The following is a 17,767-nucleotide window of genomic DNA, read 5'->3' on the forward strand; positions in this document are numbered from 1 at the left end:
AAGATGATGTCAAAACAAGTTCATATGAGCCCAGCCAAGACCAAGCACCTCTGGGTTTCCAGGATGGGGTGGTCAGTGCTTTTGGCCTCTATACTCTGGGGCATCACATACATAGAATCTGGGCTCTGCAACTGACCAAACCTGTGATTTCAGGCAAGTGACTTAAACTCTCTAAATTTCAGTTCCTTATCAGAAAAACAGGGCTACTTATCCGATAATTTTGAGGATTAAATGAAGTGATTTCTACAAAGTGCCTAATACACACATAGCAAACTTAAGCAGTGTCTTCTGGATGAGAAGAGCTCTCTTTTAGGCAACCTCAAACCAACATCACATCAGCTAAGCTTCTGTCTTCTGAATCTTCCCCCAGAGTCTACCTGAACTGACACTTTCATGTCCAGGGTTCCTAGTCCTTTGTCCTCCCTAGCTACCATGCCACAAGGTCCAAGTGCTCTGCTGATGGGGGTCTGGGCAGAGACCCCCTTGGCCTGCACCAATCTCTTCTCTGTGTCTACGGAACCTGTAACCTTTAGGCTTTCAAAACACTTCAACCTTTTCCCATCTGTCCAGGTTGTACTTTGGACACTCCTCTCTCTCTAACATTTTCTACATATTTTTCTACATATTTTCTACGTATTTTTCCACCCAGAATTCCTGGTGTAGTCTGGGTCCTGAACCCATCTGAGTTGGTCTAGGGTTTACAGAGCGCTCTCTAGAGCCTCAGAAGCCTTGGAATCTGGAAATCCAGGCTGGGGTCACCCAGCAGATACTCACAGGACCTCTACAAGGAAATAAGCTGTCAGGCCTCTGGAACCCTTGGTAACAATGGTTATCAGAGATCTGAGTCTTTCCTGAGATGCGGAAATCAGGTATTGAATCAATGCTACCTACCTATTCCCAACCCCAAACCTTGTTCCCAAGCACAGACCAGATTTCCCTGGCCAAGCCAAAGTCAGGCTGAGATCCGTGGACAATAATGGAAAGGTAAGGTGATAACAGAGGTGAGAGGTTCTCCTTTTATTCCCAATATTTTATTATGAAAATTCTCAAATGTACAGAAAACTTGAAGGAATTTTTCAGTGAACACTCAGATACCTCCCAGCTCAGTTCTATCACTGGTGTTTTACTTTACTTCCTTTATCACACACCTATTCATCTATCCACCCTTTTAGCCATCCATCAATCCATCTTGTTTTTTTTAAAGATGCTCCATATTTTACTGCATTAGTTCTTTACGATTTACAGCAACCTGATTTTATTTCATCTCTACCACATTCCTGGAGGAAGATGGTACAGGTGTGAACATTTCTATCTTACAGATAAGTAGACTGATTCTCAGAGAAATTCAGAAATTCATCGAAAGCCACAATGCTAATTTCCCTGTAGGAATAGAAACCTATAAAGTCTGTTTTACTGATTATTGTAGCTACATTCCTGGGAGAGAATGTTTGGGAAGTGAATGAATGGATGAATGAGGTCCATTTGCTAAGCAATGGACCTAGAGGGAGGACAGCCAAAATATCATTTCATTTCTCAACATCTGGCATTTATTACCAATATGTGTTTATTGAATGAATGAATGCATGCATGCATGAATAAATGAACAAACAAATGAACGCTGGCGTGAGGATTCCAGCTCCTCCTCCAAGTCCCTCTTTTGTCTCTGCAGGGCTAGGAGCCTCTGAAAAGAACTCAGCCCCAACAGTAGTGAAAGGGATTCTAGGAGGTTCGGTGATTCTCTCCGTGAACATTTCAGTAGACACAGAAATTGAGCACATCACCTGGAGTGGGCCCCAAGAAGCTTTGGCTTTAGTAGATGCAAGAGGAAAGATTACCTTTATAGACAAAAGCTACCAGGGGCGAATAAACGTCACCCAGAACAACTCCTTGTCTATCAACAAGCTCACTCTGAAAGATGCAGGATCCTACAAAGCCCAGATAAACCAAAAGAATTCTGAAGTCACCACAAGTGAGAAATTCATCCTGTCTATCTATGGTGAGTTCCAGAGAGCGTCTGTGGGTTTTGACCTTTTATTTTTAAAAGCAGGGTTTTTTCCTCTCCAGGAATTAATCTCTCTAGGACAAAGAGAACTATCACATTGGTCCTTTTCCCCCAATTCCATAAATACAGATGTCAAGAGTGAAGAACAGCCAAAATGTGTTTAAGAGCTATTTGGATTCTGTTTTCTGCCATTTGGATTCTCTCTCTCTGTTAATATCCTTTATCCATCTGTATTAGCTTGCTAGAGCTGCCATAACAAAATATCAGACTGGGTGGTTTAAACAACAAAAATTTGTTTTCTCACAATTCTAGAGGGTAGAAGTCCAAAGTCAAGGTGTCAACAAGTTTGATTTCTTTTGAGACTCATGCCTTGGCTTGCAGATGGCCACCTTCTTGATGTGTCCTCACATGGTCGTCCGTCTATCTGTGTTGTCTGTGTCTTAGTCTCCTCTTTTTACAAGGACACCAGTCATACTGGATTAAGACCCACATTACAACCCCATTTTAACTTAATTATCTCTTTAAAATCTCTATCTCCAGACACAGTCACATTCTGAGGTAACAGGGGTTATGAATTCAACATATGAATTTTGATTCAGCCCATAACACTCTGCCCTCTGGCACCCCAGAACTCATGTCTTTCTCACAAAATACATTCACTCCATCTCAACAGCTCCCAAAGTCTTAACCCATTCCAACTTCAAGTCCAAAATCTTATCTAGATATCATCTAAATCATGTATAAGTGAGACTTAAGGTATAAGTCATCATAGGCAAAATTCCTCTCCAGTTGTGAACCTTTGAAACCAGACAAGTTACCTGCTTTCATGATGGGACAGGCACAACATAGACATTTGCATTCCAAAAGGGAGAAATCTGAAAGAAGAAATGGGTCACAGGTCCCAAACAAGTCTAAAACCTATTAGGGCAAATTCTATTAGACTTTTTTAAAATTTTTATTGGGTTATCTATTTTATATATAGTAGTGTGTATATGTCAATCCAATTTATTCCCCCCCCTTACCACCTGGTAACCATAAGTTTATTTTCTGCATCTGTAACTCTATTTCTATTTTGTAGATAAGTTCATTTGTACCCTTTTTTTAGATTCCACATATGAGTGATGTCATTTGATATTTGTCTTTCTCTGTCTGACTTACTTCACTCAGTATGACAATCTCTAGGTCCATCCATGTTGCTATAAATGGCATTATTTCATTCTTTTTTTATGGCAGAGTAATATTCCATTGTACATATATATACCACATCTTTTTTTTGATGATGCATTTTCTTTTTTTTAATAAACTTTATTTATTTATAAAAAAATGGCTGCATTGGGTTTTTTGTTGCTGCATGCGAGCTTTCTCTAGTTGCAGTGAGCAGGGGCCACTCTTCGTTGCGGTGCATGGGCTTCTCATTGTGGTGGCTTCTCTTGTTGCAGAGCATGGGCTCTAGGCACGCAGGCTCAGTAGTTGTGGCGCACAGGCTTAGTTGCTCCACGGCATGTGGGATCTTCCCGGACCAGGGCTCAAACCCATATCCCCTGCATTGGCAGGCAGATTCTTAACAATTGCACCACTAGGGAAGTCTCCACATCTTCTTAGGTCTGAGAATAATCCCCCTTGGCACTATGATTTATCGTCTTTGTCCACTGGGTGGCAGCCACACCTCCTTGGTCCTGGGCCCTGGCCAGCAGCCCTGCCCCCTGGAACCAAGGAGGAAACCACACCACCAATGGCCCCTGGGCCTATGACCTTTAGGCCTGTGGTGCCAGTGGCAGACCTGTTGACCTCTGAACTGCCCTTGGGGTCATTCTTCCCTTTTCTTGAAGGATAAAGCATGGTCTCAGCTGGACATCTCTATTGGCTTAGCCTATAAAATCCCCCAAATCTGACAGTCTTCCTTCATTTTGTCCCATCTGTGTCCCTTCACTCCAAGGTGGCAGAATTTCTACTGAAATGGTTGACTGGATCCTTGAATTACACCATTGTCTATCCATACTCTCAGTGTTTCCTCCAGACACAAATTCTCATTTTTTGCTATATAGATAGGCTGAGAATTTTCCAAATCTTTAAATTCTGGTTTCTTCTTGCTTAACAATTCCTTCCTCAATTTATCTTTCTTCTCTCACATTTTACTACAAGCAAATGGAGAAAACAGGCAGTGCCCTCAACGCTTTGCTTGGAGATCTCCTTAACTAAATACCCAGTTCATCACTTAAATGTTCTACTTTCTACAAAACAATAGAACATAATTTGTCTAAGTTCTTTGCCAGTTTATAAGTATCACATTTCCTCCAGTAACATGCTCTTCATTTTCAACTATTGCCTTACCAGCCACACGTTTAATGTTTATCTTTCTACCAATGTTATATTGACAATAATATGTCTATCTCTGGGATAATAGAAATTTTCTCTACAGCTCTCTTCTTTTCTTTCTGAGCTCTTACCAGAATCACATTTAACATCCATATTTCTATGAACTGTCTCCTGAAGACAATCTAGGCTTTTTCTAACATGCACCTTAAAACTCTTCCAGCCTCTATCCGTTAATCAGTTCCAAAGCCACTTCAATATTTTTGGGCATTCATTATAGCAGCACCCCAGTTCTGGTGCCAAAATCTGTGTTGGTTTGCTAGGGTTGTGATAACAAAATAGCACAGACTGAGTAACTTAAACAACAGAGATTTATTTTCTCACAAATCTGGGGCTGGTCATGAGGTCAGCAGGTTTTGTTTCTTCTGAGGCCTCTTTCCCTGGCTTGTGTATGGCCACCTTCTTTCCCTATGTCCTCATATGGTTGTCTCTCTGTCTGTGTTGTCTCTGTCCTAATCTCCTCTTCTTATAAGGACACCAGACATGTTGGATTAGGGACCATCCTAATGACCCTATTTTAAAATAATTACCTCCGTTTCCAAATACAGTCTTATATCCAAATACAATCACACTCTGAGGTACTTGGGGTTAGAATTTCAACATATGAACTTTGTGGGGACAGAATTTAGCCTAAAACACTGTGTTTCTATTGGATTGTTTGACCTTTCTGATTGGTTTTTTAGGGTGCTCTGGATATATTATGGAAATGGAATTCTATGCAGTTAACAGAAATAGAATGAATCAACTTAATATGTACTAACATACAACAATTTCCAAGATATATTCTTAAAATTTTTAAAAGCTTAAGGTCAATATGTACAGCATGCTATTATATATATATATGTGTCTACAGCTAGAATATCTCTGGAAAGATCAACAAGAATCTCATAACTGTAATTGCCTCCAAGAACAATAATTCCTGGGGAGAGGAACTAGGTGGCTGGGGCAAGAAAGCTTGTTTCTTTGTGTGTGCGCATGTGTACCTTTTTGTATCTTTGCAATTTCAATTTTATGTATGTATTGCCTATTCAAAAAAGAAAAAGAAAATGAACTTACACACACACACAGAGGCTGTGAACAGAGGAGATGGAACAAAAGAAAAGGAGAGGACCAGGAAGAAAGTCTGGAAGCACAGTGGGTCCCAAATCTAGACCAAAAGGCAAGGTCAACTCAAATTATAGAGGCAGAGCTTCCAAATCCCCAGTGTTTGAGGCTGGCTCATTCATCCATTTACTTACCAAACATTCATGAGTGTCTTTCATGGACCAGGCAGATGTTAGATGTTCAGACACAGACACTGGCCCTGTCCTCAAGGAATTCACTAACTGGTGGGGGAGAGAGAGAATAATCAGACTATTGTCATGTTGAGTCTTGGTGATAACAGCTGCAGAGGATACTACGGAAGCACAGAGGAAAGGCAATCAACCTAGCTTGCATGGTATACAAAGAGAAAAAAAAAGACTTCCCACTGAAACAGATAATGCTGGCCTCTTCCTTTGGCCCCCAGCTCCTCTACCAACACCACCTTTTTCCCTTAGCTCTTTCCAGCTGGGGAAGCAGTCTGAGTAGTCTTCCTATTGCCCTTGTTCCTGCAGAACAGCTGCAGGAGCCCCGAGTCACCATGAAGTCTGTGAACATGTCTGAGAACGCCTCCTGTAACATCACCTTTGTATGCTCCGTGAAGGGGACAGGGGAAGGTGTTCAGTACTACTGGACTTCGAGGGATCCCCATGCTTCTGAATCCTGGGTGGGGCCTAGTCTCACCATCTCTTGGTTGCCCTGTGACCCAAACCTGCCATACATCTGCAGAGCCAAGAACCCAGTCAGCCAGAGCAGCTCCCGCCCTGTCCATGCCTGGCAGTTCTGTACAGGTAACTGGCTCCACTGAGGCCCTCCAGGGGATTCCAGGAACAGTCTAAGCAGCTATAGAGTCTAAACCCCAGGATGCTGGCAGGACACAGATGAGGTAGGGAGGTAAGAGAACAGGCCGAAAAATCCCTCTTTCTCTACCCTCAGGAACCTGAGAGAGACTGGTAGGGGACTTGGGAACTCCCAGGGAACTCTGAAACTCCAAGGGTCTATAACACAAGAGAGGGAAAGAGAGTATGGATGCAGAAATCCAGATTGCTCTTTGCTTGGGTAGGGGTGTCTCCTAAGGTGTCCTTAGAAGGGCAGAGAGGGAAGAAGAGGCCTGTGTATACAACAGGGAGAGCCAGGTGCATACCTGTGCATGACAAGTGGTCATGGGAAAGCAGCAGGGATGCCTCATCAGAGAAAGGGGGAAGGAGGCCTGGGCAGGAGGGTGTATCGGGCTATGGTCCCCTTCAGGCAGGCTGAGGGTCAAGGGATCGAGACCAGTGGCTGAAACTGCAATGTCTCACTTCTGGCTACAGATCTAGGAGCTTCCAGAGGAAGACCAATGGGAGAGACAGTGGCGGGGATCCTGGGGGAGTCCATCACCCTGTCCCTGGCGCTTCCGGACAGTCAACACATAGACAACGTTGTCTGGATGTTTAACACCTCTATTATCAGCAAAGAGCGGGGAAAAGAAGCAACAGCCAATCAACTCATTAAGTTCAAGGATCCAAATCAGAACACGGCGTGGGTCTCCAGTCAGGACTACTCCCTAAAGATTGGCCAGTTGAAGATGGAGGATGCCGGCCCCTACCACGCCTATGTGTGCTCAAACGCCAGAGTTGCCAGCACAAAACATATCAACCTGAGCATCTACCGTGAGTTTCTGAGTAGACCGCCCATCATTAGATTCATTCCCTGAAAAGTTTCTCCCCTTTGCTGCCTATCCCACATCCCTCCTCCTACAAAATGCCTCAGACTCACAGGACAGCTACTCAGTTCACACCAGTAAGTTCACAGGAGGACAATACAATCAGCAGCTGGGCAAATTCCCCTGGCCCAGGCCCCCTTCTTCTAGGCTTCCAGTTAAGCCTCAATCCACCAACTTCTGGTACTTGCCCTGTCCTCCTGCATTGATTACTGGGTGGGACAAGGAACTCTCCAACCTGTATTTTTATAGAACATTATCATTTTGCATAAAGGCAGAGCTGGCTGGGTAAAATCATAGAAGAGTGAGGAGAAAATCTTTATTGTCCTGTAACCCCCAAGAGCTTGGAAGGCTACTTGGCTTCCTTAAGTATGAGGGAAAGAACTCAGAGTCTTCCTCCTCAGCCCTGTGCTTCACAGGAGCTTAGCTGGACGGTTTGTATAATTTATATTTGCCAGCTCCTTCACCTGTACCATTCAGGCATGGTCAACCTAGCCCCTTCCTGGGCATGTTGGTGTCTCAGTACATGAGAAAAGAGTCACTGTCCATGGTCCTGTTAAAATATGCAAGTCAGCTAGTTCACATCTATTGCCTACTGTGACTCAAATATCAAAGAACCAGGAAGAAGATCAAGCAAAAAGAATAAGAAATTGGGAACAAAGAGTGTCAGTCTTACGTTTCTTTTAAAATTGTTAACATTTATTAAGTGCTTACTCTGTGACAGTGCTGTGCTCACCTCTCCATATTCCCTATCTCATGTAAGTAAACAAATTAGATGATGGGACCTCAAAATGTAAGCCTTGAAGGGCCTCAGGGCACTTGGAAGTGTTGTGCTTATTTGTGTTGATTGGTTTGCTTGTTCTTCACAGTATAATGTATAGAATGATGGGGTATCTTTTTTCACTTTTCATTAACCCCTCTATTTCCAAGGACCAAAGATGAGTAAAGTGATGAGTCTGAGATTTTAGAGCTATCAAAGAAAAGTCCAGGTGCACTACTGGAGACACCTTCCCAGCCCTAAGGCAGTGTCAACCCACAACTTCATGAATATATTTTGAATGGTAACTGCCCAGGGTGCAGCCCTGACTCCACATCTGGTCTGCCTTTCTCCTCACATAGGGAGGCTGAAGAAGCCAAAAGTCACTGGGAGCCTCGGGCTCACAGAGGATGGTGTCTGCAGGGTCAGCCTGACATGCTCAGTGGAGGACAGTGGACACAACGTGACATACAGATGGAACCCCCTACAGAAAGGAGCTGTCGTGTCCCAAGGGGGAGCTCACCTCAGCGTCTCCTGGAGAAGTGGAGAAAAACACCCCAGCTTCACATGCAGAGCCAGCAATCCTGTCAGCAACAGCTCCCAGCAGTTTCTTTCTAGGGACCTCTGTCCAGGTTGCTCTCCTGTTCAGCCAGACCTCAGAGCCTTAAGTCCGTGGACCCAAGAGTTTTCATTCTGAGTGGTTCTTTATAAAGTGCAGTGAGGGAGTGTAAGTGAGAGTCTTTAGAGCAGCACATTCCAATAGAAATATAATGGAAACCACATAGGTAATTTAAATTTTTAATAGTCATATTAGAAAAAGCAAAAAGAAACAGGTAAAATTAATTTTAGTCATATATTTTAGTTAACCCAATATATCCAAAATATCATCAATTCAACATGTAGTCAATATAAAGAATTATTCACGACATAATTTGCATTTCAGTTTGTACTAAGTCTTTGAAATCCAGTATGTTTTACACTTACAGCACATCTTAATTCAGATGCTAAATTCTCATGACCAGCAGTTGATCTGTATTCAGATTTCATAAAATTTGCAGCTGAAAAAATATATTTATATCTGAGTTGTTCCAAATATACTTATCAGTTTTTCAATAAGGAATAGAGTAGCTGATTTTTAATTTAAATTTTAATTAATTAAAATTAAAAAGGAAAGTCTACCCAGGCTGTGAAAATGTTGTGTCAGGCTGTGTCTGGCAAATGGTTTTAGAGGCCTGATCAATAGTAATCTGGATTCACTGTCTAGAACTCTCCTTATGCCATATATAGAGAGGGGCAGTTTAGTGTGACGGATAAGGGTGTTTTAGGATCTGACAGCCTGCATTCAAATCCCAGCTCAGGTACTTAAAACTCTGTGACACTGGGCAAGCAATAAACCTCTCTACCCAGGAACAGTGTCTGCCTTATTGCTATAATTTCTTGCCTGGAATATGACTGCTCAATAAATAGCTGTAGAATGAATGAATGAATGAAAAGGAATATTTCCTGCAATAGTATGGGATTTTAAGAAGCAGATAGGATGGCCTTTAAGTTTTGTCCATTGCTTGCCCCAACTCCCTTGTTGTTATTTATATTGATATCACTCAGTTCCTCTTCACAGGACCTGAGAGAAGGACAGCACTTTGGTCTGGGCTCTCCCTGATGGCTCTTTTCACCCTTCTGTGCTTTGGGATCTCTGGCTGGTGTTTTTGGAAGAAAAAAGGACGATGTGAGTTTCTGAGATCAATGATATCTGCAAGTACTAGGCCATTTCCCTAGGACCTCTGGAGACATCTTTGTCCTCTCATAATTCCCTCCTGCCCCTTCTCTCCCAAGACCTCATTTCTTCTCAGAATGATAGGGGAGGAGTGTCAGCTGGGACTCTTTAGTTGCAAATAATTGAAACCCAACTCAAACTAGCTTAGACAAGAAAGGGTGGGGAGAGGTGCAAGGGGAGTGGTTTATTATTTGGAGACTCACATAATCAGTCTATGGGCAAGGAAGAGAAGAGCTGGCCTAGAGACAAATGTCACCAGAGACTCAAAAGCCACCAGAGCTCTCCATCTCTCATCCCTATTTTTCCCTATAAACCAGCTTAACTCTCTTAATACAGCCAGCTGAAGGGAAGGGGTGGGGGTGGAACGTACCAAAGCACAGCAACTGGTAGCTCCAGACTCACACATACTAGTAGTTCTGACACCAAGAAGGGGAAAAAGATGTTCCCCCTCCAACTCCAATTTGAAGAACCTCAGAAATCTCTCTGACTGGCTCAGCTTTAGGTCATGTGACTATTGCTTGGACTAATCACTGTGGGCAATGGAATGAGTGTTTGTGATTGGTAGCTCCTTCTGGAATGTCAGTATTGAAGTGGGAATGGAGTAGTTCCCAGAAAGAACAGATTGGTTAGAATATATAGGGTCCCTGGAAGAATTACTGTGAGCCAGCAAACCAAACTGATGAGTGGCTACCACAGAGGGGTTGGAGCTCTCCCTTCCAGAGAGATGGCAGGAAACTCGAGAGAATTCTCCTCAGCTGAAGATAACCCTAGACTCTGGCCATCCTTTTCCCACGGGCTTTTACTCTCATCAGGGTTCACTCTCCTCCCTAAAGCCTTTTCCCTATGTCCTCAGAAATCTCTCTCCCTCTCCTTTGACTCTCACAGAATCAGAGACTCTCTTCCCTCACAGCCCTAATGATAACCCTTCTCTAACTTGATTTCTCAGGTTCAGCCCCAGCCTTCAGTTCCAGTCAAGTTGAGGCTCCAGCTGACACACCAGGTAATATATCACCAGTGACACAGACTATGGGGTTCCCAGGCCAGATGGAAGCTCCAGAGTGTGGCTACTCAATGTGTGACCAGCAACGTGGGTACACCCAAGGGCTTGTTAGAAATGCAACTCTTGGGCACCACCCCAGAATACTGAACACGAATCTGCATTTTAACAAGATCTGTAGGTGAATCATATGCCTGTTAAAGTCTGAGAAGCAACGTGCTAAAAGAAGGTGGTTTGGAGAACAAAAGCCACAACCAGGCTGAACTCCTGAAAGATGGTAACCAGAGCTAGGAGAACTAGTCCTTCCTCCAGGGTCTCTAGGATTCCTCAGGCATTGACTGCCATCACTGGAGTGTGCCCCATGATGAGGATGAATTTACTGTCTCCACTCCAAGAATGGAGAAACAAAGACCAGATGAAGTAGTAAATCTGTGACAGAAGCAAAATTAAAACTTAGTTGAAATTAAAACTCATAAGAATGTTTAGATACCTATTACCCATAAGTATTACTGAGGCAGTGGTTTTCCAACTTTTGAAAAAGCTAAGGAATGCTTTCTTCAAACAAAATATTATGCAACATCCCCAAATCACAATGCACGTAAAAGTGGAGCTGTTCTGATGAGTGTTGGGGTGGAGAGCTGAGATGCCTGCACCTTATTTTCCCGTCCCAAATCTCAGTGTCCTAAATTACCACCTTGAACTCTGAAGCTCTGGAGTTCTAAGGAATCCCCAAACTCTGGCCACTCAGTCAAACCCTGCTTTAAAAAACCCTATGTCACCTCTCATGGAGGGGATGCCCCAAGGAGATGGAATAGGCGGAGGGAATGTGGGGGGGGGGAGCCAGGGGCTCAGAAATCCAACATTGCAGCCTTTTCTGATGGGAAAGTGTAACCAAGAAAAAGGGAGCATCAAATGGAAATGAGGCTAGACTTTGGAGATTCCTACCAGCTTCCTCCTTAGAGCTGGCAGAACAGACTCTGGTCTCCCTTAGCCTGAACCCTCCTTCCTTGGCACCCTGGGCACAGGAGGAGGAATAAAAAAGTTTTGGGGACACCAATGTCATCCCTGTCCCTCCTCCCTCCCCTGGCACCTCTCCTCAGTGCCCAAGGTCTGCTACTTTTATTTCTCCACTATCTCTCCAGAGTTTCCTCTTTGGAGACTCTGCCACTGCCTGAGTTCATGCTGTCATCAATTTTTTGTTTTATTAAACAGGTTCTTTTTTTAATTGAAAAGTCACATATTCACATGGTATAAATTAAAAATAATCTCCTTCTAAATCCCAATCTCCAGCTCTCCCTGAAGAAACCTCCATTGTTAAGATATATGTATGTTTAAATCCTTTCAGAGCATTTTAATGCATTTACAAGCCATATATTCTTCATTTGATTACACATATGGGAGCCATCTATAACATTTTTCTGAATCTGCTTTTTTAACTTAACAGTAGATCCTAGCAATATTAGCGTACGTAGATTAAGACTGACTCCCATTTATTCCATTCTACAGATGTACCTTAATTTATTCAACAAGTCCTTATTAACAGACATTCCCATTCCTTGTAACTTCTTCCCTGAAATATTGTAATAGTTTCCTAACTGGCCATTCCCTCTCCAGAATTTTTCCTTTCTATCCCTTCTGCTCCCCCTTTGCAAAGCTTAATTCTGGCTGCTCTAAAACCATCAATGGCTCCTCATGGCTTTTTCTGTTACTCAAAAGGCAAGATAATCTAGTAGTCATGTGTATGAGTCCTGAGGTCAGATAATCTTGTGTTTTTATCCTAGCTCTCCTCCTTTTTAGTGATCTTGGGCAATTCAGCCTCTAAGCCTTAGTTTCCTTACTTTGCAAAATGAAGGCACCAACCTCTCAGTTGCTGTGAGGACTGCGTGGGGCAGCACCCACAGTGTGCACTCAGTAGGTGATAACTATGATTATCGCTCAGTATTGGGCCAGGCCAACTTTTGTCTACTTTTTTCCTACACAAAGTGCATAGGGGGCAGTATTGAGTAGCAGTTAAGAACACCAGGGACCAGACTACCTGCATTCAGATCCTGGCCCTCCCACTTACTTAGGCAAATATTCAACCTTTATGTGCTCCAATTTCCTCGTCTGCGAAACATAAATAAGAATAGTTATTGTCTAGGCTTCATGGGGTTTTATGCAGGTTAAATGAATTTATTCATGAAAAACATTTAGAACAGTGACTGACACATAGTAAGCACTTAATAAATTTGAGCCATTATTATTCTACACTTAGATCAAATGGGTTGTTTGATATGTCCCAAAGGCAGTAGACATCCACCCAGTTGTTCATAACAGGCACCCATTCTGATTGTCCTATGCCCAAACCATTGTGGTTGTTAAATATTTTAAGTATCATCCTTTCCCAAAAGAGAGGGTACCTCAGGTTTCATAACTGCCTTTAATCATGCTGTTCTCTCTACCAAGAATACATCAAAGTCCTGCCCCAATGTCAAGGCCTACCTTAATTCTGCCACTTCACAAGTTCTTCTCTGCTTCCTAACCAGAGACCACCTCCTCTCACTTCTGCACTTTCCTCATACTTTTCCTATGACACTTGTCACAGTTGGCCTTACATTAGTTGATTTATGTATAGATCTGACCCCCAGGTAGACAGTGTACTCCTTCAGGACCAGGTCTAATTCACCTTTGTGTTTCCCCAGAGTACCTGTCATGGCAGTTAGGATGGTTTATTCAACGGGGCCAGTCCTGCTCACTGAGGACTCCTAAGTCCATCACATACCACACTCGATGAATGCTTATCAAATGAATGAATAAGTGAATGCTTGAAAGGAAGAAGGAAGGGGTAATGGAATGGAGTCCTGTGAGGGAAGACAGGAAAACACCTTCTTCTCCAGTTCTCTAGGCCTCGTCTGGGGTAGGAGTCAGAGCAGCTTGGATCCTTGCACAAAGCAAGAGAGAGAAGGGGGCTGGCACACGTTTTACCAACCCTGCACAATGTGTTCCAGAGCCCACTGCTGACCACATAGCAAACTCCATGCTCTCCCAAGAGTTTGAGAAGCTGGACATTTTCCCTAAGACTGCCAGGCACGTCTCCGACAGCAGCTCTGACAGCAATGGAACAACTGAGGAGGATGAGGAGAAGACAGAGATGCACCAACCCGTCAATGGAAGAGACCAGGTGTGTGATTTGGTCACTCAGGAGGATGCTGGACATGATTCAGACTCTGAGGGGCAAGCAGAGTATTATCTCATCACTCCAGATGACACGATACCGGTGCTTGCGATTGAAGGGGAAACTGTGTATACACAGGTGTTCCTTGACTTTCAGGTGAGCTCTTTTGATCAGTACACCTTCCCTCCCCCTCCCACTTCTAGGACAATCCAGTAACCTGAAAGATAATCTCTCCAAACTGGGTGACAGGACCAGTGGTGCAAAGGCAGAGAACTGTGATTCTATCCATGTTTACCAACCTTGGGGTCCCTTGAAATGAAGGAACTTCTCTCCCATTCTTGGGCCGTAAATAAGGGAGGTGTTGGGAAACCAGAGGCGGTGTTTCCACTGCACTAAGGCAGTTCCCACCCTCTATATGTAATCAGAACCTGGTGGGATGCCCCTTTTCCTCAAGAGTTGAGGGCAAATCTCTGGAAAGCTCTTGTCTGGTGATTATGGATATCCTGGTGTTGGTCTGTTACAGAGACAGACCCCAGTTCCTCAGAAGGAAGAGAGGTCAGCCACAATCTACTGCTCTATACAGAAATCTCAGAAGGTGAGAACAATTTTCTCTGTATCCTAAGGCCCATAAAGTGAGGAAATATTGCCCAGACCATGTTAACTGCAAGCAGAGGAGCTCAAGTTCCACTCACTGTGGGCCCCCCGACACACTCCATGGTGCATAGAGATACTGAAACAAATATTCCTGATTTGCATCTGTGTGGACAAAAGCTGAACATTTCTAATTAATTTAATGATATCTTCTATTGATTAATCTTAACACTACCAGAATAAGAGTCTGTAAACCCAAACACTGTATGGTCCATGTATGTTTCTAAATCTATCTCTAATCCATCAAAATTGCAACTTCTCAAAACAATTGGAAATTAGCCAACAGTCTAATGCCAAGATTTTTTGGACTATGTGCTATTAACTACAGCACATTGGTGTCATTAGAGTGTTAAAACATCCCTTAAACATAGAATTTCCCATTAATAATAAGTTTATATAAAGTTTTACAGTTTACAAAACATTAGCAAACATATTCTCATCTGATCCTTAAAACAACTCTACAAGTGTGCTGTCATCCAAACTTTATAGCCAGAGAAGCTGAGATTCAGAAAATTAAATTTGCTTAAGTTCACACAGATAGTGGTTGAAATTTCAATATTAAAAACCACAAGGAGTTTTTAAATAATCCTGAAAAGTCTTAAACAATTAACCTTGATCTGAATCTGGCTGTCCATTCTACTTTCACTTTCCTGAAAATATTGGGTCCACTCATACCTTTGCTTTCAAGTCTCCCCCAGAATTTCCTCCCTGTAATATGTTTGAACAAGATTTTTTTTTAACTCTCAAAGTTTTTCAATTATGCTACTTCTCTGTGATTGATGAGTCAATCAGTAGATATTTATTGAATACCTTTTGTTTGCCCAGAACTGGGCTGAGTGCTATGGGGATTCAAATACGTTTAAGACACCACTTTTTTTTTTTTTTGTGGTACGCGGGCCTCTCACTGTTGTGGCCTCTCCCGTTGCGGAGCACAGGCTCCGGACACGCAGGCTCAGCGGCCATGGCTCACGGGCCCAGCCGCTCCGCGGCATGTGGGATCTTCCCGGACCGGGCCACGAACCCGTGTCCCCTGCATTGGCAGGCGGACTCCCAACAACTGCGCCACCAGGGAAGCCCATAAGGCACCACTTCTGACTTTGAAGACTTGTTATCTATCTTTGATGTAGGAGAGTTGGATTGATTTAGTCACCTGAAAGGGGAGAGAAAATACTCTACATGACTACTTATTACGTGTGCAGTTCCCAAGGGTTTTTCGGACATTGGAAATGGTAGACAGCACTGCATGGAGGTAGCCAGGAAAGACTTCATGAAAAAAGTAATTTCGATAAGGCCTTAAAAGATGGATAGAATTTGCTCAGTAAAACACTTGTGCAAATACACAGTTTGGTTCAACCATCATCTGCCTCATGTCCTGATTTCTAGAGCATGGCCTAATGCCTAGCTAGCTAGAAACTTTATCTTTGGCCTCAAGGCCAAATCTGTACTGCTCACTACATTCACTAAAGCTGCTTGGGCCTGGCCCATTGTGTTTGGGTCAATACTGGTCAATCTTAAAGTCATGGACAGCAGTCCCTGCTCTGAGTTTCAGAATGGTCATGTGACACCCCCCACCTTGTCTGGTCAGTCTTGCATGACTCCCAACACCACTCCAGGAACTCAAGACCCCTAAAACCACCCTCACCCAAAATATAAGTGGAAATCAGTACATTTTCTCAGCCAAATTCTAGAAAGAATTTATTCCTTGCCCTCAGAATTTTCAGGACCAGGAATTCTGGTTCTGGGTCTCCTAAGACCATTATTTCCCACTTGATCAGGAAATTCTCAAACCTACTTCAGTTATTTTCTGACACTTGTCTTTGCATGATATCTCAAAGAAGGTTTGTGCTATTTCCAAGCTATTGATGGTACCTAACCTCCTTTCTGCATCAGCTCAAGTCTCATCTTCACTTTAGAGCTTTTCCTGAACACTCTCAGACAAGGGATCCTCAGAACCCTTGGAATATGAAGGTCTAATGGTTTGGACTATTACTTTGGAACTTAGTCTCTATCACCTGAATTATCTTTATATAAATGTCTGTATTGTTTCTCTCGTTAGGGTAGAGACTGGGATCATTAGACTGTAGCTTAATGATAGCAAGGCCTTTTATTGTCATTTTTGAACACCCTCAATTTGCTGCACTAAACTGTCTTATATCTCCCTTCCAAAGAGCCTAGAGCATGGCCCTCACCATTAGGAGATTCTCTGTAAATGCTTGGCATCAGCTTGGATAATTGCTTTATTAACCATATTATTGTGTGTCTTTTGGCTCACAGGTGGTGCCAGCACCGCAACAGAATGATCTTGAATCTCCTGAAATATCTACCTATGAAAATGTCCCCTGAAAAGCAGCTGCCTCCCTCCATGAGGTTGGAGTACTGGACCTAATAGGGTCTGGGGCTCCTGCAGGCAGAAGCACTTCAGAATTTCCTTCAGTGTCTCAGCGATGCCTGGATTTGTGCCTCCCCCTTCCTCTCACCCCCATGACTTCCCAAACCCATTAACAGGTCAGACAACTTCTGGGCTCCGTTTGTCTCCTTGCATGCTCCTACTGTTTCTGCCTCTCAGCTCAGATGCACACCTCAAAACTCTGCCAAGGCTTGTCATGTTGTTGAAGGGGACCTGGACCTTCACATGTTCCTCTAAACAGCTGCTAAGATAAATCCAACAGATATTCTCACTTACAGACACAAAGATCTAGATGAAATCATGACCACAGTAGTATTTTTTTAAATAAAAGGCTACAAATAACCTAAGTGTCCATTTAGTAGGAATCTGGTTAAGCACATGAAAGTATGCCCATGCAATGGCAAAACCTGCCGCTTCTGTAAAGAAAGGAAAGACTAATATAGAATGAGCTCTGGGCTTCCCGGTGGCACAGTGGTTGAGAGTCCGCCTGCCGATGCAGAGGACACGGGTTCGTGCCCCAGTCCGGGAAGATCCCACATGCCGCGGAGCGGCTGGGCCTGTGAGCCATGGCCGCTGAGCCTGTGCGTCCGGAGCCTGTGCTCTGCAACAGGCTCTCTCTCTCTATGTATATATAGAATGAGCTCTAAGATATATTGTTAATGGAAAGAACAAAGTCTTGGATAGTGTGTATCATATGCTACCAGTTGGATAAAAAATAACTGTATGTTTATGTAGATAAAGATAAGTTCTGAAAGGAAATACAAAAATCTTATCAGTGGCTGCCTCTGTGGAGGGAACTGGATTGGCTTGGGGATTTTTTTAATGTATACTTTTTGTACTGCCAGATATTTTTTAAACCATTTGTGTGTA

The 17,767-nt window shown here is 43.2% G+C and overlaps 1 protein-coding gene across 1 annotated transcript; it reads left to right on the plus strand.

The window, feature by feature from the left end:
• Positions 1-856: 856 nt before the first annotated feature.
• LY9 (lymphocyte antigen 9) lies at positions 857-17,196 on the plus strand (the record flags this gene model as incomplete). Its single annotated transcript, XM_082612210.1, has 10 exons — positions 857-869; positions 1,670-1,996; positions 5,971-6,246; positions 6,769-7,107; positions 8,277-8,546; positions 9,533-9,640; positions 10,635-10,688; positions 13,673-13,995; positions 14,363-14,434; positions 16,765-17,196. The coding sequence occupies 10 exons, from the start codon at positions 857-859 to the stop codon at positions 16,831-16,833; spliced, it is 1,851 nt and encodes a 616-aa protein (XP_082468336.1). The 3' UTR covers positions 16,834-17,196.
• Between the last annotated feature and the right edge of the window lie 571 nt (positions 17,197-17,767).

Source organism: Mesoplodon mirus, assembly GCF_964341445.2.
Source record: "Mesoplodon mirus genome assembly, chromosome: 3".
In the NCBI taxonomy this organism is placed as follows: domain Eukaryota; kingdom Metazoa; phylum Chordata; class Mammalia; order Artiodactyla; family Ziphiidae; genus Mesoplodon; species Mesoplodon mirus.